Consider the following 27,172-nt stretch of genomic DNA (forward strand, 5'->3'; position numbering starts at 1 on the left):
TGATGTGAATCTGTTAGAATGGGTGCAGACTGCAGCAATGAGGTTAGTGACAGAGGAACAAAAGAGTGCTGTAACAAATAAAGACAATTTCTGCAAAGAGGATAATAACCTTTGTCTCTGCTGACAATGATCCTGTATATCATCGACAAAACCCTATGAGCTGTTCTAGCAGTCTGTTTGCACTGCTAGAGAATTTCATATCAGGTGGCACAACTACTCCTGGGTCTTTTTCCTTTTCAACTACCTGCATTTGGTGCTGAAATTTAGAACACAATAAGAGATCCAATATAGATTACTGTGGTTCCCTCACTCATCAAATTGGTCCACAAAGGGTAGTGGCCATTTATAACTACTCTCTGTCTCCCACCAATCTGAAAACCTATGCCCTAGACCAGTTGTTCCCAACCTTTTTTCATTTGTGGCACACTAAGTCTCATCCAATCTTTGTACAGGTCTTACACCCTCCTCCTCCTTTTATGTATTCACAGGTGATTATAATTCTCACATTTTAACTTTTTTTTTTTTTTTTCTTAACGAAAGTTAAGATAGTATTTCTGTAAATATAAAAACCATTTGATTAGTTTTAAATTTAAGTAATAATCACTAAAAATTTAAAATTTAATATTACAAAAATATGATATGAACATTGGGCAGTGTTAATGGGAGACTTGCTACTGATTTACAGCAACAGTTGATGTTACCAAGAGATCATCAGATTTTGGGCAGTGTGGGGGGGATAAAGAGAGCATTATTATTCATGTGGGGACAAACAATATTAAACAAAAGTGACTTGATTTGTTGGGTAAATATAGGATCATGCTGCAAAAATGCTGTGCCTTCAATTCTGCAAACACAACAGGAGGGATTATATGCTGAAACCCTTGTGAATTAACTCAAGACTTGAAAGACTCTGCAAGGCTTTATGGAGGAAAATTTTTTTATCAGTGTGTTCCAGATGACCCACACTTGCAGATAGAAGGAATAGATTTTGTAGAGAAGGTACCCATTTGAACAAAGGTGGTGCAAGGATTTGTGCCAGTATCGTAGAGGATACACTAAGGCAGCATTTCCCAAACTGTGTTCCGCGGAACACTAGTGTTCCATGAGATGTGAACAAGTGTTCTGTGAAAAATTGTAATTAATAATTAAAAAAATAAAATAAAATAAATTAATTTTGTATATTTGTAGCATACACCACTTTTGTATCATTATAATACTTAATTTTTTTTCGGTTATTAATATACTGGCATAGACTAATAATAATCAAATAGACCGCGGAACACTTTATTTCAGCGGGCTTTGCATAGAGAAGTATGCGTAGAGGTAATGACACCCACAAAAAAGTAGTAATGTGGTGATCTAGTATACCATTCGCATGCGATTTAGCCTGGAGTACATGGGTTGAAGGAGAGGAGAAAGCAAACCAATATCATAACTAAACTCGCTTCCTTGTACAGGTGGTGCCTCGCAATTCGACGTACCGCTATTCGACAGTCGGATTTTGTGGGCCAGCGAAAACGCTACATGATATTGCACGATAGAATTCTTTGCTGGACTACGTAACTGCGTTTAATATTACTAAATAGCACTAAATCGTGACGGCTGCTTCATACATTTTAACCAATGGTATTAAAGAGCGAGAGTAACATTTAACTAATGATAGATAAAGCGGGAATAGATCCCTCAATCGTTCAGCTACGTTTGCCGCCCTCAAAGATAGCTACAGGTATGACGTCAGTTCTTCCTCAGTTATGAGACAACATTATCTTGTTAATAATCGTAGTCTGAGTTCACATTTGCTCTAGTTGTTTGTGCTAATTTATAATTCTGTATTTCTCATAAAGTAAAAAATTTTGTGCTTTGGCAGTTATTTATTTTTTGAGTGAAATTTGATAATGGGTCCAAAGAGAAGTGAACAGCTGAATAATTCAGGAAAGAAACACACTTGGTTGAGCATAGAAAAGAAGAAAGAAATTATAGAAAAAGTGCAGAAAGGTAGAACAATTACAGATGTAGCTCAAGAGTATGGCATCCCTAGGTCAACCGTGGCAACTTTTTGGCAACAAAGAGACAATTTTATAGGTGCTAGTGTGTTCGTTGGAGCAATGAAAATTTCTGACAGAAACAGATCTTTAATCAATGAAGAAATGGAAAAGCTGCTTCTTACCTGGATTAGAGAAAGACAGATGAAAGGAGATCCAGTAACTCAGGCAATGATCTGTGAGAAGGCTAGGTTAATTTTTGAAGAATTGCAGAAGAAAATTCCAGGACGTATCTCAGATCAAACTGATGAATTCAAGGCAAGTCGTGGGTGGTTTCACAGATTCAAAGGTAGAACAGGTATCCATAGTGTTCTCAGACATGGGGAAGCAGCTAGTGCAGATAAAAAGGCTGCAGAAGAGTTTGTGAAAAAATTTGAAGATTTAATCATGAAGGAAGGCTACTTGCCGAAGCAAATTTTTAACGGGGATGAAACTGGGTTATTTTGGAAGCACTTACCAAATCGGACATACATCACGCAAGAAGAAGTGACACTACCAGGACATAAGCCTATGAAAGATAGGCTTACCTTGTTATTGGCAGCAAATGCAAGCGGAGACTTTAAAGTAAAGTCACTTCTCGTTTACAACTCTAAAAATCCTCGCTGCTTTGGGAAGAAAATCATCAAGTCCAAACTGCCAGTGATGTGGAGATCCAATGCAAAAGCCTGGGTAGACCAGAAAGTCTTCAAAGATTGGATTTTTGAGGAGTTTGCCCCAAGCGTAAAAAAATTTCTCATTGACAACAATTTACCTTTGAAAGCACTGCTGATCCTTGACAATGCTAGTATCCACCCCCAAGACTTGGTAAACACTCTTGAAATTGACTTTGATTTCATCAAAGTACAGTTTTTGCCTCCAAACACCATATCACTGATCCAACCTATGGATCAAGAAGTAATTGCCTGTTTTAAAAAACTTTACACCAAGGCTTTGTTTTTACAGCTTTTTGACGTGACTCATTCTTCTGATAAGACACTGAAGGAGTTCTGGAAGACTGAGTTCAATATTCTTCACGCCATTTCCTTTATTAAAACTGCCTAGGAGGGAGTGACATAGAGGACCCTTCGTGCATCATGGAAGAAACTCGTTCCTTCCTTTTTTCGGGATGACAACAATGCAGTTCAAGCTGCTGAAGAATCAGAAGCAACTGCGGCCATGCGAGAAATCATTTTGACGGTGGAGAACCTCGACATAGGAGAAGTTGATGAGGCTGATGTGGAAGAGCTTGTGGAGGATCACGATGACGAACCAACTGTGGAAGAACTTAAAACACTCAGTGAACAGGAAGCAAAAGAGAGAGAAAAGGAAATTTCACTTGAAGAAGAAGACAGGGAAAAAGGGCCGATGCCAACAGCTGCCATTAAAGAAATTTTATTCCATTGGGAGAAGGTGCAGTCTGCTTGTTTAAAATGGCACCCCAACACTGCTGTTGTAACTTAGAATAACAGACTTGTTTAACAACACTACTATGCATCACTTCAGGGCTATCTTGAAAAAGAGGAAGAGACAGTCCACCCTTGATCAATTCCTCATCCCCATTCAAGCCAAGAGGAGAAGAGAAAGGGTAGAACAAGATAAATAAAACATCCTTCCAACATCTAAGGCTCAATGAAATGTATGTACTCATTATGTATTTTGTAATTTCGTTTGTTATATGGTAGAATATAGTAAAGTCAATAATACTGTGTATTTCTCTCCGACAACGAATTAATCAATTTTCCATAAACTTAATATGGAGAATATTGACCCGCAATTCGACAACAGATTATAGTCAAATTGCGAGGCACCACTGTATAATTTTTTTTTGATAATTATTAGTATTTCGAAATATTATTAAAATATGTGATCATGGATTTGTGGGTGAAAAAAGGAACTTTAAAACAAGAAGCAAAGTACTTCTAGTAGTGCAACTGTGGTCAATGAAAACAAACACAATGTTATCACACTTCAAAGTGAGGATAAATAATTGCAACCTTTTGTTCCCCAAAATTTCGAAGTGAAAAAACAGGAACCAACTAATAACAGACCAAAGCAAAAGTATAATGACAGTTATTTGAATTTTGGCTTTACACTTGTTGTAAATAATGATACTCCCGATGCACAGTGCGTCATATGTAATAAAATATTAGCAAATGGTTCTTTGGCTCCCACTAAACTTACGTTTCGTAAGTGTTCCGTGAATATGTTGTGAGATGAAAAGTGTTCCGTGACTAAAAAAGTTTGGGAAATGCTGCATTAAGGGTTCAGGAAAATGCTAGTTGGGGGTGGGGGGGAGAGAACATAGGTATGCATTTATCTGATGATATGGGTCAAAGTAATGCTTGCACGCATCAAGAATTTTTGTTTGATGTTCTGAGGGGGGGGGGCAACATTTCAAATGTACAGGACGATAAAGCTAAGGAAACAAGCCTAAATAATTTTAAGGTGTTTGTCAGGTTAGCCAACTACAGAAGAATACTTAGTCTTAAATGACTACATAATGTCAGGAGTACTGTCAATAAATGGGCAAGGGAATTCAAACTCCTGATTAGGACAACTAATGATGATAAAATAGAGCTAAGAGAGTTGTGGTGTCACATGGAAATTGGGGATGAAGAGTTCCACTATGGTATGTATAATTTATTTAGGGAAGATGGAGGGGGTGGTGGGTTATGCTTCTTAAAATCAAAGCAGCCTGAATATGAAAAGAACTTGTGTCTCAGAAAAACCTATGTGGCATGAGTTAGGTGAAAGCAAACACATAATGAGAGTGGGAGTAATCTGCAGACTAGAGGATTGTGAAGAGTATGACAAGAATCTATACATGCAGATGAAATGGGCAAGCCAGTGTAAATGTCTTATAATCAGCAACTTCAAACTGCCCCTACTAATTGGAATAAGTGGGAGAGAAATTCACCATGAGGAGCAAAATTTTTAAATAAACCAGATAATTATTATTTGTACCAACATATTAGATTATTATGGGTAAGAATATTCTAGACCTCATCATTACTCATGAATCAGATGACATCATTGGGCATACAGTACAAGACCCATTGAGAGCTAGTGATTGTGTAGTCATTAGTTAGAAGATAAAGAAAAATGTTGCAGTAGTTAAAAGCATGGGTTTTAATTTCAGAAATTGGGGATTATGGTAGTTTTTAAGACACTACATGGCATCTAACAATTGGGTGGACTGTAGAGGAAGAGCAAATACATTAAAATTACGGAATACCTTAAAAGCAATAATCACAGAAGCCATGAATGCATACATACCATTAAGAAAATATAGCATAAGGAGGATTCCAAAATGGATCACAATACGGAGCTGGCCAGACTAATGGAAAAGTTGCAGAGCAATAAAAAATTGTAAACCTTACAACAGCTACAAGTTGATCTATAATAGTAGCACAGAAAAGATTAGGGTAGCAAAGGGTGTGTATGAGATAGCATTGGTTAACAGAGCAAAAAAATTGGGATGAGGAGTTTTCCACGTATGTGAATAAATTAGAAGAAAATGAATCAGATCCCTTGTGTAATGGATGTGGGAAAGTCTTACAAGCTGATGAAGTGAATAGGTATACAGTCAGTCCTCGTATAGCACGATAGTTGTGTTCCTAGAACCTCTTGTGCAATATAAACAACAGGCCCTATGGGAAAATGGGGTTAGGTGCTGACCACACAAGATTGAACACACATTTCTAACCAAAACATTACCAAACACAATAAATAATCTTAATAAAATATGTATTTTATTACGACTATTATGTAATAAAATATTGCTACTGCTTTTGCCTTCTATCCAAACAGATTATAGCCATTCCATCTCTTCCAATTCTGTGTGTTTTAATCTAATGGATTTTAATTACAATTTGAGTTGTTCCTGCTATGAAAGTTGTTTTTATTTTCTCTGCATTCTTTTTAATTCTCAGCGTTGCCTCATTTAGGCCTGTACCACGTGCAATATCACATGGTCTTTCATTTTGCTCAAAGTGTTTCATAATTTCATATTTTTTTGCTATCGACAGAAGCGGTCTGGCCATAAGCCTTACCGGGAAAACGCCGGTGGGCCGGAGGTGATTTTGGCCATAAATGCTAGTATGAGGCCACTACAAATTTTCCTGGGTAAGAATTTTTTGACCCAGTCCGCCTCTGTTTATCGATATTGCTTTTCTTTTTCTCTCTGAATTTGTAGTGTCTTCACCAGGATGCTCCCTTTCCACACCTTTTAAGTACTTTACCCATTTTTAGGAAATAAAGCACAATTACAAAATAAGGAGGCACGCTTGATACACATAAACAAAGCTGTGCACGTGTAGCAACTGAATAAACAACACTGAAGGCAGAGACACTATGAGCACCTCACTAGCTCATATTTTACTAAAGCACATTTCTGGGGGTTACTACCATAAAACAATAAAAACAATTTCCAGTTGCATTGCTGCTAGTGGAATCTGTTATAAACTGGTAGCAAACCGGATCTAATTGCATTTGGGATAATACCGATAGCTGGAATTGTGTGGGTTTTTACGCTATTATGGTGAAATGTGTTTCCCCTTCACTGATATAAAAAAACATAAATACATTTTTGGAATCTTCTTTCCATTCCTATTGTGTTGTGTTCAGTGGGAGTGATTCTGCGTTCGACTGCCATTTCTTGTAAACACAAAGGCGAATCGTACATAAGCGAATTCGGTTTGTGTTATATACGATATCGTTCCCCTATTTATAAATTTGTATGATCGAATTCGTGTAGTGTAAACACGTGTTATACAAAGCCTGACTGTACTTTGCAATGATCTGTATTGAGACAGACTCCTTTGGATTGGAGAATTGAAATGTATCGCCAATACAAAAAGGCAGTTTTAAGAGCAAAGTCAGTAACTAGAGAGATCAGTTAGTCTGACTTCAGTGGTAGGGAAAATTTTGGAAGCAATGAGTAAGAGTGCAATTCAGGGACATTTAGATAGAAATGGCACTCTCAAGGACATACGATGGTTTTGTTAAGGGAAAATCATGTTTAACTAACCTGGTAAGCTATTTTGATACAGTTACTTATGAGTTGGTTGTTCCCTACATCCAACTCATAAGTAACTGTATCAAAATAGCTTACCAGGTTAGTTAAACATGATTTTCCTTAACAAAACCATCTTGTATGTCCTTGAGAGTGCCATTTCTATCTAAATGTCCCTGAATTGCATTCTTACTCATTGCTTCCAAAATTTTCCCTACCACTGAAGTCAGACTAACTGATCTCTAGTTACTGACTTTGCTCTTAAAACTGCCTTTTTGTATTGGCGATACATTTCAATTCTCCAATCCAAAGGAGTCTGTCCCAATCCAATAATGCCTTCATAACTAACACCAATGGTTCAATACACTCTCTAGCTTCCCTCCCTCAAAATTATTGGATATATATATATGTGGCATCAACTCCAGGAGCCTTACTTGCCTTTATGCTCAAAAGTTTTTATAATAAACAGTCATCTGTAATTTCATATATCTCAGCTTCTCCCCAGCATGAAAGATCTTACAGATCAATGGTTTATCTGGATTTTTGCAAGGCATTTGACAGCCCCAAATGAGAGGTTACTGTATAAGCTGGAACATGTGGGATTACTGGAAAGATTCTAAGATGGGTTGCAGGGCAGAGGGTTGTGATTAGTGGATATTCTTCAAATTGGTGTAATGTCAGAAGTGGGGTTCCCAAAGATCAGTTCTGGGACCACTGTTGTTTCTGATTTTCATAAAAAGACATTGATGAAGAGATAGAGGGAGTGATGTCAAAATTTGCAGGTAGCATAAAGATGAGGAGAGTCATTAATTATCAGTGCCATGCTGTGCTCCAGGATGACTTGAACAGGCTTCAAGAATGGTCAAAAAAGTGGCAACTATATTTTAATGCAGCAAAATGCAAGGCCTTACACTTGGGGAAGAGCAACCCCAAGTGTGTAAATAACTCATACACTTGGTGGGGTTGAATTTAAAGCAGTAGAGGAAGAAATAGATCTGGCAGTCAGTGGTTATCCAGGTATCATCACAAGGAGGGGCATGGTGACCAGGTCCAGGTATCATTGTAGGGCAGAGCGGCATGCCAACCAGGCATTTGAGTTTTTTTTTTTAGAAAGCCACCTGCATTCTTTTTCCTTAATTTCTAATTTTTGGTTAAGGGGGCATATGCCCCCTCTACCCACTCCTGAATACGCCGCTGCTGGCAGTTACACTACAGGCACATGAAGGTCTCTGAGCTAGGCAGTCAGGAAAGCCAATGGTGTCCTATCGATGATTTATTGAATATCTTGTAGAGATAGGGATATGATTATCCCACTGTATAAGGCCACATTTGGAACACTGGTGCCCAAACATGGAGATCTCATCTGACAAAAGAGACATTGAGCTTCTTGAAAGGGTCCTAAGGTGGGTAACGTGCATTGTGCATCAGAAAAAGAGTAAGGAAAGATTTCAATTATATGGATTACAGAGCTTGGCAACCAGGCACCTTAGAGGGAAATTGAATGAGGTTAGATTTATAAGGCTTTGAGAAGGATTTGTAAAATGAAAGAAGGTGGAATTTACCTTGTTATAGAGAATTCTGGAACTAAGGATCAAATTCAAATTACAAGACAAGAGGTTTAGACTAGATTGTAGGAAGTTTTCTCTTAGTTAACAAGTTGTTTGCCTCTGCATGTAGTTGAGGCTGACAGTTTGAAGAAATTCAAAGGTCAACTGGATAGTTACCTCTGTGAGGAGGGAAATACATAATTTATATTTTCTACTTTTATAGCTAATATTAATACCGATAAATATGACACAATTGTTCAATCCTGGCAAGGCAATATTTTCTGGAGTGCAGTGGCAGTTTCTGCATGGTTCCAATATCACAGAATGCTGGAACAACTCTGCATAGAACCCCAAGATTATTTAAATTTGGCATTAAAATCTGGGCCTGACAGCAGATAGGCAAACAAAGGGATCTTCTGTAACTTGCAATTTTGCACGAGTGTTTTCATGGCTGAAAATCACATTGGTAGGAAGTTGAGAAGGTTAGCTAAATCTTTTCACAAGTATCCAAAGCTCTTCCAGACATTGCAGGATATTTTTCTTTCACAGATCAACAAAATGAAGATAGACAAAAGATCATTTCAAATGTCGTGTCACAAGATAACTCAATAAGTTGTTCCAATTTCACAGGACTAAGATTTGATGCATTTGCGAAGAGATCTGTGGAAGAACTGTAGAGTGTAACCACTCACTCATATTCCTTGGTAGAAATGGTGGAAAGTAACTTATCAAAGTAGATTGCAGAGCAGAATAGTGGGTAATAATAATTTTTTTTCTGACAACAAACTTTTACGGATACTGTTTATACAACTTCCTTTTCCGTACTACAAACTTGTCCACCACAAATTAAATTAAAACACAAAATCAAGAATAGTAATGTATCTGCACTACTGTTGGCACAGTTTCACAATTCTACGGGAAGTGTAGGAGGTTCACTGATGATCCCAAATTTACGTTCGCAACACTAATATTACAAAGAGAAGAAAAATGGCACGAATAAACTCAGACACATTGCTAGCTCTAGGAATACAAGAGTCATACATGATTACCAGAATTGGCTAATTTAAATTATATTCAATAGTGTCTTGTACGGAATTATGCTTATTGTGGGATATGAGAGCAGGAGCCATATATCAGAAAAATTCAATGGTGGGGGCCAAATGTGTTCAAGTTTTACAGCACCACAACAATTGGGAATGTCTGCCATAAACTATCTGAGAATAAATTTATATTTTAGAAAAGTTCAAGTTTAAATTCCATCATCAAATAAGATTTTATGTTTGCAAACTATTCTAGGGTTTTTATTCTCCTAACACTGCTAGGAGTCTAACAGTGTTAGGAGTGAACACTCTAAGGTATGGTGGTTATGTTACTCTTTTCTCCCTTTCCTATGAAACTAACATTATAAGGATCAAAATTACCATGCTATTTGACAACATTTGATTTTTATCAACATTAAGAACTTGTGTTAAAGCAAGTTCTTTATACTTTTCTCCATTGTAAAGTTCAATTATCTGATTAGTAGTCATTGTATTTTTTTTAATAGTTTTTTCATCTATTATAAATTTGTTTGATATCTCTTCCTTATTAGACTTTTGAATAAGCTGGGTTTGGACATAATAGTGTCTGTGTGGAGATATTTATAATATCCCCGTACAAACGATATTTATAATACTATAAATAGTATTATAAATATCTTTCTCTTTATTATTTTTATTATTATTTATCTTTACCACCAATTTTAACTAAGGAAACACAAATAAATTTATTTGTGATATCATCACTAATCTGAACCTCGCATTCTGTAATCTAATTTTTTCTTTATCTTTTATCTATCGAACCTTTATCTTTTATCTATATGATCTATCGAACTTTTGCAAGTAGAGATAGGGACGTGATAATCCCATTATATAAGGCCTATGTTAGACCACACTTGGAATACTGTGTTCAAGTATGGAGACCGCACCTAAAGAAAGACATCGAGCTTCTTGAAAGGGTGCAAAGAAGGGTAACTCGCCTGGTGAGATCGGCAAAAGGGCGTCCTTATGAAGAAAGACTTCGAATATGTGGGTTGCAGAGTTTGGAAACTAGACACCTTAGAGGAGATTTGATTGAGGTGTTTAAGGCTCTGAGAGGCATCAGTAAAATGAATGAGGACAAAATTTTCAAGATTATAAATGATGCTAGAACTAGGGGACATAAATTCAAGTTACGCGGGGAAATGTTTAGATTGGACTGCAGGAAGTTTTATTTTAGCCAGCGAGTTATAAATTACTGGAATAAGTTGCCTTCATGGGTGGTAGAGGCCGACAGTTTGGGGAAATTCAAAGGTCATCTGGATAGTACTTTCGGGTAAGGGAAGCGCATAGGATGATAGGATTAATTTCCTTTTTATTTAATTTTTAATTTCATTTTATTATTTTTATTTATTTATTAATTATTATTATTTATTTATTTATTTATTTAATTTTTGTTTTTATCATTGTTTTGTTCGGATTTTTTTTTGGCTGGTGCAGCATAAGCCATAGGCTTTCTTGCACCATACGGCCGTTACTAATACTAATACTAATACTAATCTGTGTGATCATGAAAATGTAAAATTCCAGTTTGTGTATCTATATTAATAAAGTTATTTTTCAAATTCAGATTCTCCATTTCTTTGGCAGTACATAGATCTTTGGAGACAATACTGATTTTTGGTAGTTTCTTGTCTGTGACATCTTTTAATTTATGTGCAGTAATTCAATGGGTGACTTATTTGTTTCTATCTCAGGGGAATTAACATTACATGTACATGTACATTCCTTTAGCTCTCTCTCTGATGTGAATTTCTTATTTTTGCCAAATTAACATTGTTACTGGGTCCATTAAATTTAGCTTCTGTTAGGGAATCAGTCAATATAGAAATTAATATGGAATGTTGTTTTAATAGAGCTTGAAAATTTTTCGTTTATATTTTAAACTAATTGTGCTATTAACTGTGAGGAATCCATCTAATTTTGATCAATAATTGATCACATCACATCATCAAACTTTTCAGACAGCAAAGACAGTTTCTTGTGTGGCTAAACATCTTTCTCAAATTGAGTTGATCTGCAATTTGAGCAAAATAGTTCAGTTGAAAAAGAATAGTCTGGAATTAAGACCATGTTCTGTGGGCTGAGTCCCACAGAATAACTCTGAATTAAATATTATTTAATCTACTATTAAATATTAAAACCAATTCGAAACTTCATTCAAACTAAGTCAAAAAGATCTAAAATGGTGATTACAGACACACACACACACACACACACCTAGCATTATAAGAATCAAATCAAATTATAAGGATTCTTGATTCCAAGCTGCAGAATGAACAGAGTCTCAGTGCTACTTCAGGTTTTTTTTTTTTTTTTTTTTTTTTTTTTATTTCAGATGACTTATTTTCCTTCTCCCATTATTTCAGTAAACATTAGCATAACATTACATTAAAATTGCATAACATTAAAAAAGCAAATGGAATACCATCCACAAAACCCTAAGTTCATCATTCCAGAGAAACCAACTGGACTCTAAATCAGCACTCAGGCACATGCTGAAAAAATTATTCAAACAATAACTGTTGCATGCAAGGTGTGTGTGTGTGTGTGTGTGTGTGTGTGTGTGTGTGTGCGCGCGCGCGCGCGCGTGTGTGTTGTGGGGTTTTAACGGTACATAAGCTGCTGTGGCTATAATGTGCCTACTCACAGGAAGATGCTAAAAACAAAATTTAGGCATAACCACTTGATTTTGCTTACGGAGATATTTCAGAATTTATCATATAGTCCAATTTTTTTCAGATAAGAGAAAAACTCGATGTTTGCATCATCATCAATAATATGTTGTAAGGTCATTGGTTCTCGTAGATTTCTAAGGGAAAACAGGACGGATGATCTGTTCTGGTGATAGCAAGGGCAGCCAATCAGAATATGTATGACTGTTAAATTTGCTGAACAGTGACAATGAGGAGGATCTTTGCCTGTGATTAAATGGAGGCGAGTCAGATATGTATGACCGATTGTGCCTTCTCTTCGCACTGTTTTGGTGCTATAGTGCTAAAGCTTTGGATTGTGTTTCAACAGGTATAGTTTATTATTGGTTTGGGTGTGCCATAGCTCTTTCCCTAAGTATGTGCCGTTCCCTAAACAGCATGTGCGAGACATGCTGTTTGTACGATGTGACTGTAGTCAGAGATTGGAACCAGAACAGAGGTTAAATCAAAAGTTGATGGATTTCTAGCAGTTTGATCAGCAAGTTTGTTTCCCTTTATCCCCGAATGTGGTGGGATCCAGCAAAATGTCTCTGATTGATGACATTCTTCAAATTGTAATAGGAGCCTTCTGATTTGATTTAACACAGGGTGAACCTTGTAGGAGGAGTTTTGCATTGCTGTAATTGAGCTGAGAGAGTCCATGCATATTATGTATTTTAGAGATGGATAGAGATTCAGGTTATGTAAAGCTAATTTTATTGCATGAAGTTCCGCATAGAAGCTGTTATATTCAGGTGGAAGGGCAGCCAAAATGATAGTAGAGGGAAATACTGCTGCTGCTCCAACGGCTGAATGTGATTTGGAGCTATCAGTATATATTGGCAAAAAATCAGCGTATTTCTAAATATGGCTTGCATGGAGTTGCTTCACATTGAGTGTTGGTAGACTATTCTTTCCCCACTTGTAATGATTATTCCCCACTTGTGATGGTCTTATTTTACTGGGTATATTTCTATAGGGATTTTGCAGTGGTGGATTAAATAGTTATGGCTCAATAGGATGTTGACAGCGACTTTGTATTTTAGCTGCATACTTAAGTAGTAATATTTTTCTGCGGAGGGTTTCAATATATAAACTATAAGCTGGAGATGTCCTGAAGACACCAAGTGCAATCTGCAATGCACTATGCTGTATAGGATCCAGCCAGTGTAGTGTACTCTTTCGGGCAGACTCAGATCGGAGCACCATAATCCAAATGGGATCTGATCAATGCTCTATATTACAGCAGCAAAGATGTATAGTCTGCTCCCCAAGACAGGGCAGATAAAGCTCTGAGTATGTTCAGCTTTTTGAGTCGGGAAGTATGCACAAATGTGCTCAAAGAAATTTTTTCTGTCAAGGATTAATCCCAAGAATCTGATATTGTTATTCACTGGAATGGTAAAGATTTACATCTGAAGTTCAGGATCTGTGCGCATTTTTCGTTGATTATTAAAGTCGATTGCAACAGTTTTTTTGATAGACTATACCCATTGCGCCCTGCCCACCTTTGCACTTTATTCAGGGATATCTGCAATTGCCATTCAATGGATCTCGTATTCTGGGAGTGGGGATGCAAGCAAAATTTCCATGCATAAAAAGAAATCAAGGAAAAATCCTGTCTCCTGTTGATGCCACGAACTGGACACCCTCTGGCAAAGGGTCCACCAAGCAAGGAAAACTCAAAGGGCAAGAGCATCTTGGCCTGTCAATGAGATCACTGCCCTGACGGAGTCCTACAGGATCCTCAAAAATAATCACACCACCCTTATCAGGAGCAAGAAAAGGGAATCCTGGCAGGCTTTGGTCAGAACAACTGGGAACACCAACCTCTGGGAAGTCATATACTGCATCATCCCAGCAAGCTGTACTTGCTACCTGGGAGTCTAAAACGCTGATGGAACTGATATTCGGGTGACACTCATGTCAAGTGGACCCAATTTTGGCGAAGTCTGGACGGTCTGTGACCGGCAAATCCTGGGTATAACCTCCATGCAGAAGTACATGGTGGGTGACCATCCAGATGTGAACCAACGTAAGCAGGGGTTGAGGTGTGGCCCCCACACCACATGCAGGAACGCCGCCCCTCTATGTTACCAGGCAGTACTAGGTGGTAGATGACTCTCATCAACCGGTGAAATACCATCACTTTGCTTATTGGAGGCTTGAAGTGGTGGAACCCATGTTTAGTCTCTAGACCTAAGTTCCGGTCAACACTTCCCTATCTCTTCCATCATGCAGTATGATTGATGACTTTTGAGGTTATGATGAACATCGTGGCGAGATCCAATATTCCTTACATTTCGAGGGTACAGCTCTAAAACGGTGTTCGCAGCCGGCCGCTAGTTAGTACACAGGACCGAACCTATTGGTAACTCTCTAGGAAGCTTCCGGATCAGCTAGTGTATAATCTTGCTACCTCTACTCTGCCAGATAGTGACTGGAGTGAGTTCGAGTAGTATGTATGCAGGGAGCATTGTCGAGGCCACGTTATGTCAAGGATCTGGGTATATTCTTACCACGTGTAACCGTTATCCAAAAATTTCATTACTTCATACAGCATGTCCCACCCACTTTTTCTTACTATTGAATACACCATGAATTGTCAAACTAATAGAGCAAGCTTATCTGCAAAAAGATCTAAACCTCCCAAGCACTTCCTAATTCATTTCACAAATATATGTGGTCTCAATTCTAATCTCAACGATGTCCATTTCCACTTGCAGTCTGCCAAACCCCATGTACTTTTTCTGACAGAATCTCAGTTATCGGTTGATTCAACTACTGCTCATCTCAGATGCCCAAATTATTCACTGTATGATTCCTTTCGCCTCAAAGGTGGTACTTGTGCATATGTCCGTTCTGATATTCCCTGTCAGAGACTTGGCAATTTGGAAACTCCTCTCTTTGATCTTCTCTGGCTTAAAATCTCTCTACCTCATTGTGTCAAATTCATCTGTTGTCTCTACCATTCTCCAAACTCCACTAATCACTTGGAGCTCTTTGACTTCCTCTCTTTGCAACTTGACTTTCTCCAGTCCAATTTTTCTAACAGTGAGGTTATTTTCCTTGGTGATTTTAATGTTCACAACTCCAGCTGGCTTCCGTTTTCTAGTCACACCGACCCAGCTGGTCGAGATGCTGAGGCTTTTGCAATTACTAATGACCTAGCACAAATTGTTCCTTTACCTACAAGAATACCGGACAATCCTAATCATACAGCCAATACGCTTGATCTTTTTCTCACAAACAATCCTTCTAAGTACACGGTCGAAGTGAGAGGTCCTTTAGGCACTTCAGATCACAACTTGGTGATTGTCTCTTCTCCAATGGAACCTTGCAGAAAAAAAATTCCTACTTGACCATGTGAAAACAGCATCATACATTGTGGATATAAAGAGAAAATGCAAGGAAAAATGCAGGATCAATCACTTTTAACCAATCCATGTACCTCAGGCTATTCCCAACCTCGTGTTGTTTGGCATTACAAGAATGCAAAATGGAGACTTCTTTTCTTCTTTTCCTTCGTCGGATTACTGTTTCAAAACTTTTGATGTCAACTTTTGCCCAGATTGTGTCACTGAAATTATTCTTGCAGGAATGAAATCCTTTATCCCACACTCCACTTTAAAATCTCATCCTTTATCTAAACCTTTGTTTTCCAATAAATGTGCTAAGGCTGTTCAAGAGAAGAACATTGCATATCGTAATTGGCTTGTTTCTAATTCTTCAGTTTCATTTTCTGCCTACACCAAAGGTCGCAACAATTGTAAAGCAGTTATTAATCAGTCCAAACTAGAGTTTGAACTGGCTAAGAGTAGAAAACTTGCTTCTTGCCCTAATGGTAGCCAAGCATTCTGGTCTCTTGCCAAAGCTATTGGCCGCAACTTTTGCCCATCTCTGCTCCCACCTCTGTCCAAACCAGATGGTTCTGTTGTCACTTCAGCCAAGGATAAAGCTGACTTGCTAGCATCCCATTTCTCTTCCAGCTCATGTATCAATGATCTTGGTAAAACACCTCCCACCATTCTGAACACGCTCCATTCAATGCCTCCTGTGGTCTTCCGTCAAAAGGATATCAGAAGGATTTTGATGAATCTTGATGCAGAAAGCTTCAGGTCCTGATGGTATTTCTCCACTTGTTCTCAAAACCTGTGCTCCTGAACTTACTCCTATCCTTTGCCGCCTTTTTTAACTTTCTTATTCCAAAGGTGTTTTTCCTTCTGATTGGAAATTTGCTCATATCCAGCCAGTTCCTAAAAAGGGTGACAAATCCCTCCCATCCAATTATCGTCCCATTGCAATTACTTCTACTCTTTCTAAAGTAATGGAGAAATCAATTAACTGCCAACTCTTAAACTACCTAGAAACCTTCCGTCTGATCAACGATTGCCAGTATGGATTCCGTCAGTGTTGATCCACTGGTGATATTCTGGCTTATGTTACCCATTTATGGACTAATTCAATGGAAAGGTTCGGTGAAATACAAGTAGTTGCTCTTGACATCTCAAAGGATTTTGATCGTGTTTGGCATAAAGGTCTTCTAAACAAGCTTCCAACTTATGGTTTACAAACTGTTTTTAGTAATTGGTTATCCAGTTTTCTCTCTGATCGCTCACTGAGGGTGATGGCTCTCTGTCTTCTAACTTCTCCACTAATGCCGGTGTCCCCCAAGGTTCAGTTCTTTCCGCCACTCTTTTCCTCTTGTATATCAATGACCTTCTTCCATTGACTGGAAATCCTATCCATAGTTTTGCCGATGATAGCATGTTGCATTCCACTTTCCATTTTGAGAAACCTTGTCCTACTCAATCAGCTTCAACTTCTCGAAAATCTGCTACCAATTCCTTAAATGCCGATCTTCAGGAATTCTCCAGTGGGGCAAAGACAACTTAGTTGATTTCAACCTTTCTAAAACTCAGTCTTGTCTTATATCTCGCAAAAAGGATTCTTCTGCTCCTATGCTTATCTTTAGTGACACTCCGATTTCTAGTCAAAATGATATATCTCTTTTGGGGATTACCCCGACTTCTAATCTCTCTGGGCACAAGCACATTACAAATATTGCTCCCTCTGCATCTAAAAAACTTGGTTTTCTCTTTCGCTCTCGGCGTTACTTTTCTTCCAAACAGCTGCTCACTCTGTATAAATTGCAAATCCGCCCTGCCATGGAATATTGTTCCCACATCTGGGGTGGTGCCCCCAAAACCTCTCTCAGGCTTCTTGATTCCATTCAGAAGAGGGCAGTTAGGTTAATTAATGATTCATCTCTAACAGAGTCTCTCCACTCGCTTTCTCATAGACGTACTGTTTCTGCTGCATGCCTCTTCTACAGATACTTCCATGGGCACTGTTCTTCTGAATTGGCTTCTATAATTCCCGCTCTCTCTTTCAAAACAGTCTGAACACGTGCCGCCACCAGCCAACATCCATTTACTGTCCAACTTCAAACCCACAGAACCAACTTTTCATCTTCCTCATTTATTCATTCAACTGCCGTTTTCTGGAACAACCTTCCTTCATACGTATTTCCTGAAAATTACAAACTACAGAAGTTCAAGTCCAATGTCAACAAATATCTTCTTTCGTCTTCTCAACCTCCAACCCAAGCACGGTATTAAGTACTATAGGTTTTAATACCTCTCGTGTTTGGGGTTCACATGAAAAAAAAAAAAAAAAAAACAAGCTCTCATTGGTGATGGGTAAATGCCACTAATAGTGCACCTACTCATACCTGGGAAAAAACTGTAAAAAAACATATTTAATGTGTTATTCCTTGCTGATAATCATACTTTGACCTCCATCCAACAGAACATTTGCAACTCTAATAATACCTATGTCAACTTGGAAATAGAACCTTCCTTTTCCCAAGAAAAAATAAAGACTGTTATGGACTATACTGCTGGAGGTAGAGATGATCAATAAATTTGCATCTGCCTCTACTGACCATCTCCTCCAACTTTACAACTACAGCTTTTCTCAGGGAACATTTCCTGTCCCTTGGAAGAAAGCTATGTTAAGACTAATACTAAAAAATCCAGATAAGCCCCCTATGGAACTGAGATCTAACTGTCACATTTAACTGCTACTAGTGGTAGACAAGATCCTGGACTATACACTCTGATAAACAATTTGGCTTTATACCTGGAAAATCCACAGAAGATGCCATGCTACATCTGATTAACACAGCAAATTCCACTGAACGAAAACATAAGTTAGGACCATCTGTAGATTTTGTTGTGCATTTGATGCTTTGTGGTGGCCTAGCATCTTGTGAAGGCTCCACCATACAAATGTACCACAAAACCCCTACCAAATCATCTGCAGCTATCTTTAAAACAGAAATGTGAGAGTCAGAATAAGGTATCAGCAAACAACCAGACTGGTAACAAAAGGCTGACCACAGGGCACAGTGCTCAGTCTATTCTTTTGGACCTTGGTACTGGATGAGCTGTTAAACATGGATCTCTCCACCACGGATGCCTTTGTCAATGACCTTGTTATCATTATTATTGAAGCTTAATCATCAACACCTTGTTATCATTGTAAGGACAAACACACGTACTGCTTTAGAGTAACTGGCAAACACTTTACATTTATAAAATTGTTAGCTTACAAACTACAAGATTAAGTTTGTAAGCTAACAATTTCAGCAAAGACTAAACCACTTTTGTTAAAAGAAATCCTCAATCCTAGAAAAGCATCCATCATCAAGGTTTCTGTTACTTCTATTAGGATGGTTCGGGAGTTGAAATATTCTGGTACCATCTCTGATACAAAACCAACATTCTAACTGCGCTTAGAATGCAGATATAATTTGTAGAATCAGCAGATCAGATTGGGGCTTGAAAAAGAAAACTTGCTTCCTCATTTATAAAGCTGTCTTTGTCCTGGTTATCACTTATGGTGTTGGTGTATGGTTTCATAAAACTGCAATAGCTAGGAATAAAAGAAAACTAGACAGTATTCAAAAAATAATGCTATTAGCAAACAGTGTGCTGCATAGTGAATACCCCACAGCCCTGCATGTCTTGACAAGTACTCTCCCACTGGACATGGAAGTTGTTTGCCAAGGCCTCCATTGTTATAGACTGAAAAGAGACATATTGCAATGGGTCCAAAACAAGAGAAAAAGAAAATAGCCACTGAGCTTGAAAACAGATGGCAAAAAAGCTGGGATCTATCCACCAAAGATGAGAAGATTTCTGCCAAATGTGTTTTCTGAAAAACACATTCACGGAAATTTAAAAGAAATTAGGGCACCTGTCAGGTGACCAGCTACCATTTTAATGATAACCTTCTGTCTTATCTCTTAGCCAGATGCAATGTAGGATCTTTCCTGTACCCTCATCTGTTTCAGTTGACATAGTACCTTTTCATGCAGGACTGTATCAAAAGCTTTACTAAAGTCTAAGTATATAATGTCAAATTAGTTTCATTTTAAGTTGCAATGCAAAAGGAGATAATACCACTCAGATATGTGATTAATGGATTCAATTACATTAGTAAAATATTACATATTTACCATTCCATAATACAGAGATTAACATTTTTTCAATCTCACCCTTGACAATGCTGTTGTGAAGATTCATCAATATCAGCAGGTTTTAGCACAGCTAACTGATCAATGGACCAACGAAACTGCTTTTGCTAGAAATAAGTTTAATTAACATAAGAAACACCATCATATTTCAACATTTTTGGCTAGAGAAACAGTCAAAATTATATTACAGTGAAATAGCATATAAGGCGTTAATCAATAAATATCAATATATATAAATTAATGCAAAATTAGTTCCATTCATTCAGATTTTACCATGCTGCAATGCATATATCCTACACCCAATGCTCTCATTGCTATTACTACAAACAGTAACACTGAACACATTCCTTGAGTACATTCCAGAATACCTACCATAAGAGTAATGTATAACTACTAAGGGAATGCACTACTTGGTTTGTAGTAATAGCAATGAGAGCACTGACTGTAGATTATGTAAATCATTGCAATACTGGTTTCTTTGAAAGAAATTTGCTGCTTACAAATTCACATCTTTAGATAGAATTAAGCATTAAATCTTTCTAAGCTGACTTATTTAGGTATATCATATTTAAATGAAGATTTAATTTATTAACATCATGCAACATAAACTATGCTACTTTAACTATCCGGCAGGCATCCAAATTCAAATCTGCCATGCTTTTTTTTAGTTTTTATTTTGAAAAAAAGAGAAGTAATGTAAAATTGAGCATTTTAAAATTGTATTATTCATGCTGGCAGTATATTAGATAATCTGAGCAAATAATATCTTTTGTAACATGTCTTATTATAAAAAAAAAAAAAAAATTTTCCAACCATCTTATTGGAGCAGTGATGTGGGTGAAAATACAAATCCACAGATGAACCGCAGCTGAAACCAAAGCTCTATTGAAAATTCAAAATGTGAGCCATATCATAGGAGTGTGGTATGACTTACATTTTGCACAAACATTGAAGAACTAAAATAATTTTACTGCTATATTTTTCCGATTAAAAATAATATAGCAGATCGAAGTAAACACCATACTTGAGGAATGCTACAATTCATGCTGCTGTAATTCTAATAGATATTTATATTTCTAAGTTTTTCCGTTTTTGGTGTAGAAAATACACTGGGGTAATAGAAGGGATTAAGAAAATATATTCACAGTACCAGATTGAAAGGATAATCACCTGTCTCACATCTCAGTACACACACACACACACACACACACACACACACACACACACACACACACACACACACACACACACACACACACACACACACACACACACAATGTGCCAATAAAAAGTACCCCATTTAGAATTTATGTTTATTAATAGCAGAAGACAAGTTATTCAACTTGTCTTCTGCTATTAATAGTACTGGTAGCCCTCATTTTGCACCGATCACTGACCACAACGGAATTTTTATTATTTTTTTATAAATTAAAAGTTTAAAATGGTCAGACAAAATTTATCGGCATCATATTGTGCTATATATCATGCATTGTTCATGTGATTTAGGACAATCTGGGCCAATCAGCAATTAGAGCATCCGTATCAGAGACGAGAAAGATTCCCACCCTCAAAGTAGCCACTCGTGGATGCGGGTGGTAAAGGTCAATGCGGTGAAGCATTCAGTTGGTTGTTGTTTATGCTATTTACACGTGTTGGAAATTTATTATGCTAACATTTTTTTTATAATTGTGCTATTAATAAATTAAATAATAATAGTAATTGCTGTGTGCAGTTTTTGCCATGTGTTACAAAGTTTTTAATTTAATAGAATAAAGAGAGCCATGTCTGGTAAAAGTAGTTCATTGAATACTAGTGCAATATTCGGAGGATGGAATCTGGTGAAAGCCTCTGCAAAATGTGTAGGGCTATGAATATGCCTCCATCGACTATTACTAAAACTATGAACAATGCTAATAAAACTAATAAAACAAAACAATCGATGCAAAATGGTAGGTAAAATTTTTGGTGCCAGGAACCTAACTCTGTGATTTCCGACTGACTCCATTATATTAAGGGTTCCATTTGCACTCCCCCCAGAAACCTAACCCTGTGATTTCCAACTGACTCCATTATATTAAGGGTTCCATTTGCTCCAGTCCCCCCAGGAACCTAACCCCGACGTAAATTGAGGGGCTACCTGTACAGTATTGTTTCATATACCAAAATATAGTAAAAAGGGGTGAGATTTTATTGCTGCAAGATCAAGTATTCAGTATGGTCTGCTTGAAGATTCAGATAACAGTTTAGACATATCACACAGTTTCTGATTACTTGAATGGACATATCTTCTGAGATTTCATAGATGACTCTTCCACATACCTCTATAGGTCACTGATGACTGTTGGATTAATGTTGCACAGAAATTGCCAGCATAGCTCCACAAGAAAACATCTATCTGGAAATAATCTCATTCCTAAAACTGCCTTGCAACAGTGCCACTGTGATAGTAGCAGTGTATTGTTTTGAACCAAATAAGGCAAAATGGACTTTAATGCACAGTGGTGAATTTGGTGAAAGGTGCCATATGAAAAGGTACACTTGGCAGTTAGTTATACTGGGCAAGAGCAACTGCTTCACATTGTAAAACTGAAATGTGTGCTTCTACTTCCCGAAGAGCTCATTCTGCGATTTAATACTTTGATCGGTTTCTTTTCACTAAGATAGTTAGGGTTAGAGAAAGTTGCAAAAATAGGCCAGTTAAAGGAATACATTAACCCCAGGGGCTCACATCTGGTGAGCATGGGCTTGGCACACCCAGGGTCCTGAGCTGGATATCATCATTCTTCTCTTCCTTGGTGATTTCCTTCTACTTCTTTCTCTCTCTCTCTTAGGGTAAATTTGAATTTTTTTTTTTTTTTTTGGCTGGTGCAGCAAAAGCCTCAGGCTTCCTTGCACCATATGGCTAATGATAATAATAATAATAATAATTCAGAATCCCAGAGCTGCAACTAGGGTATAGCAGGTGCTGTACTTGTGTGTCGGGCATCAAAACCAGGGGCACAAAAATGTAGGATTTAAAAATAATATTATATACACACATACAGTCCATTGTAAATTCTGAAATACAGTCAAACTTGGTTATAACAAGCACGGAAACAATGAGATCACAGCTGCAATGAGCAAAAAGCCATAATGATTTTAATTTACGAGTATTCCCATACATTCACTCACTGTTATAACAAGCGTACTATATGGATATACCGCACAAATTCTGGTAACTATGTAAACCTTCTTAATTGCTCAGGTAGTCGAAAACACCCAATTCTTGGAATAGACAAAATTGAAAAGGGAGACTGAGCTTTTATGACCTCCAGCATTGCATCAGATTAGCAGCCGGTTTATGAGCTTGCCCTTTCGGGGATGACGGTATACAATAGTGCATTGGCATTCCACTTCTCTCATTACCCTATTTATAGATTGTCTTGTAGTCACTGAACGATAAATTTATTTCGGGACTTTAAGAATTTTGTCAATGGGACTTCTAAGACTTTGTATGCAGATCACTTTACTGTCATTTTAAATAAAATCAGTTAGAAACAAACCCTTTCTTTGGAAACATGTCGACTAACAAAAGAAAGTCTCTCTCGATTTGTGAAAAAGTCAAAATTATTCGTGAATTAGAATGTGGTGCAAAAAATGTTGAAGTGTGTAAAAAGTTTCTTTGCCCTCTTCAATGGTAATGACATTGTGGAAGAATAAACATGTTTACATATCGGCACTGGAAAAGAACATAAAACTGAAAAAAAAAATAAATAATAAATAATAATAATAATAAAATAATAATAAATAAATAATAATAATAAAAAAATAAAAATTAGAAAGGGTAAGGTTACAAATGCCAATGAAACATTGTTTCAATGGTTCATTACACAAAGAAGTGCTGGATTTCCTATAGACGGTCTGATCTTGAATGCCCAAACGTAAAAATTTGCTAAACAATTTTGTATGTACAATGCTTGGCCAGATCAATTTAAAAACTGAATATTAATACAAATAATATGTAGGTATATACTAATACTGTATTATTTTTTCTCCCTAATATTTTTTGACTATCTTTTTATCCAGTTATTGAGAATTAAAAAAAAAAAAAAAAAAATTGAAGGTGGATTTAACTCATCACTGATATAGGGAGTAACGGTTATAACAAGGAAATTGTTGGTCCCTTGATGCTCATTATAACAAAGTTCGACTGTACTACAAAATGCCTGAAAATATCCTTTTTTTGCAGTAATAGAATAAAGTATAGAAAAAATGATTTGAAAAAAAAAGGAGGAAAACTACAAAACGCAGTGGGCCAGTATTTTAAGTGTGCCAATATGTAAACATGTTTATTCTTCCACAATGTCATTACTGAAGAAAAGAATGAAGAAAACAATGAATGGAGGAAAATTTTTAGAAGTGAGTGAAATTCCTATAATGCTAATGAGATGATATATCTTCTTGACTCACTAAAGCTGTTATATATTGAAATGAAAATTTAGAGAGAATAAAATAAAGGTCATCTAATGAAGAATAATTGTAAAATAAATTTCTAATTAGTCTTCATTAGATGACCTTCATATTATTCTCTCTGAATTTTCATTTCAATTTGTGACAGCTTTAGCCAGTCAAGGAGACAATATTGTCTCACTAGTATTATGGAGTTTTCACTTCTGAAAACGCTAAGCCTGCAAAGAGACATACCAACTCACAGGATTTTTGGAGTTTCTCATTTTCCAATCATTCTTTCTATATAGTGGATTCATTCTATTACTTTAAAGAAGTTCCATTTCCTGTTTTATCAGCATCAACAAGAATAATGTATGCATTTCACTCCAAACATCTACAAAAGATGTTATTATAGATTAGTTGTTAACTCACTCCATTTGGTGGTAATTCATTTATTCACTGTTAATTTCTAATGTTTATTTATGGGGGAACTAGGGAGCACAGGAATACTTAGTTACACCTGTGCTGAATCTTTACAAATGGGCATTTTTGCTTTCACTGAACGTACAATGCTCTCACTAATTATGGAATGCTGTGCTGATGGTTAAGCACGTTCTCCATTTATTCCACCTGATTTCTGCTGTACCAGATATTACAATACTGATGAATGGCAGCAGAGAGAGAAAACATCTTGCAGATAGAGGACTGACCAAGTGCATAGGAGGAACGTTGCTGATGGTTTATGCAGACTCTTTCTTTGCCTAACAAGAAAAACATGTGGATGAATATATTACCTCACTGGAATCCTGACTTTCAGTTGTAGCAAACACAGATGGTGAGAAAGATGGCAGATGGAGGCTGTCAATGGCAATATCAAATGGATTAGAAGAAATGTGGCAACTACTTTTGTCTGGCGTCTGTAGGGCAGGCAGAGGAAAGTTGTTTTTGGATGAGGAAATTTCAGGAAGTTTATTACTTCTGGTACGGACTGGACTATCACTTTGTACTGGGTCATCATTGTCACCTTGAGCATTACACCAGTAATTTAGATGACTAGAACTTGATGAACATTGACTTTTCATAGTCAAATTTCTAGGGGAAACAAAAATAAAATAACAAGAATTAAATACACATTCCTGTAAATAATAATGATAATAATTTATTTAGGTCATAACAATTAAGGTAAGTAGTATGACCTGTATTAATAAATTATTAAAATAAAAGTTAAATTAAATATGTCATAATAAAATGAAATAAACTATAGTTTTTAAGCCTATTTACTTTAATTCACTTTTATATCATTAGTTAGACAATATTTTTAGTTTCTTGTTCTGGGAATTTTTTATTTAAAAAGAAAAGCATCAACATACTGAAAGATCATAAATTACAAGATCCATTTCATAAATCTAGCCGAACCCACAACTTGGCGGATTTTCGAAAATTCTGGTTTTTTTTGAAGATCATGCACATTCATACTGTTGCACATGGAAGACTGCTGCACAAATTGGAGAAGTGTGGCATTGGAGGCAAATTGCTGCTATGGATAAAGGGATGGTTTAAGTGGGAGAAGACAGAGTGGTAATCAATGGACACTGCTCATCACGGACTAATGTTATTAGTGGAGTTCCTCAGGGTTCACTGTTGGGTCCATTGTTGTTTTCTGTATTTATAAATGATACTGATGATGGTATATCAGGCTTAATGTCCAAGTTTGCAGATGATACGAAGATTGGCAGGGTTGTTAATGACACTAATGACAGTACACTGCCGCAAGAGGATCTAGAAAAGTTGAGTAGATGGGCTGAGAGGTGGCAAATGAAGTTGAACATTGACAATTGTAAAGTACTACCTATGGGAAGCAGTAATCAAAGAGTAACGTATCAACTCTGTGGTACCACACTGACAGTGGTAGAGAATGAAAAGGACCTGGGGGTAATTGTGCAGGCAGATATGAAGTTTTCTGAACAGTGCAGACGATCTGCAAGAGTAGCTCATGGTGTGTTTTTTTTTTTTTTTTTTTTGGCTGATGTTGCATAAGCTTGCTTTCTTGCTGATGCTGCATACGCTTGCTAGTGATCACAGAATGGTAAGATGCACACTAGTTATAGATGTAAGAAAAGAAAGGAAAAAACTGACTCAAGTAAATAATACAAAGGTCTTTGAGATAACAGAAGAGGAGAAAAAGCAGTATGTACTGGAACTAAAGAACAAGTTTGAGCTTCTGCAGACTGCTCAGGACCAAGATATCGACGAGGAATATTACAACTTTCTGAAAATGATAAAGCCCAAGAAACCTATAGGTAAAAAGAAATCCAAAGAAGAAAAAATTAGCCAAGAAACACTTGTCATGATAAACCGAAGACGACAAATGAAGGGCAAGAAAAGCACTGACAAGGAGAAAATTGAGTATACTAAGTTATGCAAAGTCATTAGAAAGAGAACCAGAGAGGACATAAGAAAATTTAACAAAAGAAAAGAACAAGCATTAAAGGAAACACAAAGGATTTAAATCAGCAGCCATGAGCAGTAATACAGAAAGACAAATGATATTGAAACTGAAGAATAGTGATGGTGTACTTATAAATAGCAGAGAAGGCACAATTCAAATAGCAGAAGACTACTATAGAGAATTATACAAGGAGCGAGGGAATGATGCCAGCAGTGGGGAAGATGGATCGCAAATTAGTAACCCATACAACATACCTGATATCCTTCCTGATGAGGCAGAACATACGTTGAAGAAAATTAAGAATCAGAAAGCCCTGGGGGAAGATGAAGTTACTGTAGAGTTGTTAAAATTGGGAGGAAGAGACATGACACAAAAACTGGCCAGACTTCACAAAATGCATT

General features: G+C 36.9%; 1 protein-coding gene across 1 annotated transcript in view; it reads right to left on the minus strand.

Annotated features, from left to right (window-relative positions):
* Window positions 1–25,404, minus strand: part of LOC150089451 (protein aurora borealis-like) — a 119,396-nt gene extending 93,992 nt beyond the window's left edge. Inside the window, exons 1-2 of the mRNA XM_090389986.1 lie at window positions 25,117–25,404; window positions 19,916–20,001 (exon numbers count right to left, since the gene is read on the minus strand). Coding sequence (XP_090246112.1) covers window positions 19,916–20,001; window positions 25,117–25,404 — 374 coding nt within the window. The remainder of the gene's footprint in view (window positions 1–19,915; window positions 20,002–25,116) is intronic.
* Between the last annotated feature and the right edge of the window lie 1,768 nt (window positions 25,405–27,172).

This window comes from Mastigoproctus giganteus, chromosome 2 (genome assembly GCF_048544385.1).
Source record: "Mastigoproctus giganteus isolate SK-2022 chromosome 2, ASM4854438v1, whole genome shotgun sequence".
NCBI lineage: Eukaryota > Metazoa > Arthropoda > Arachnida > Uropygi > Thelyphonidae > Mastigoproctus > Mastigoproctus giganteus.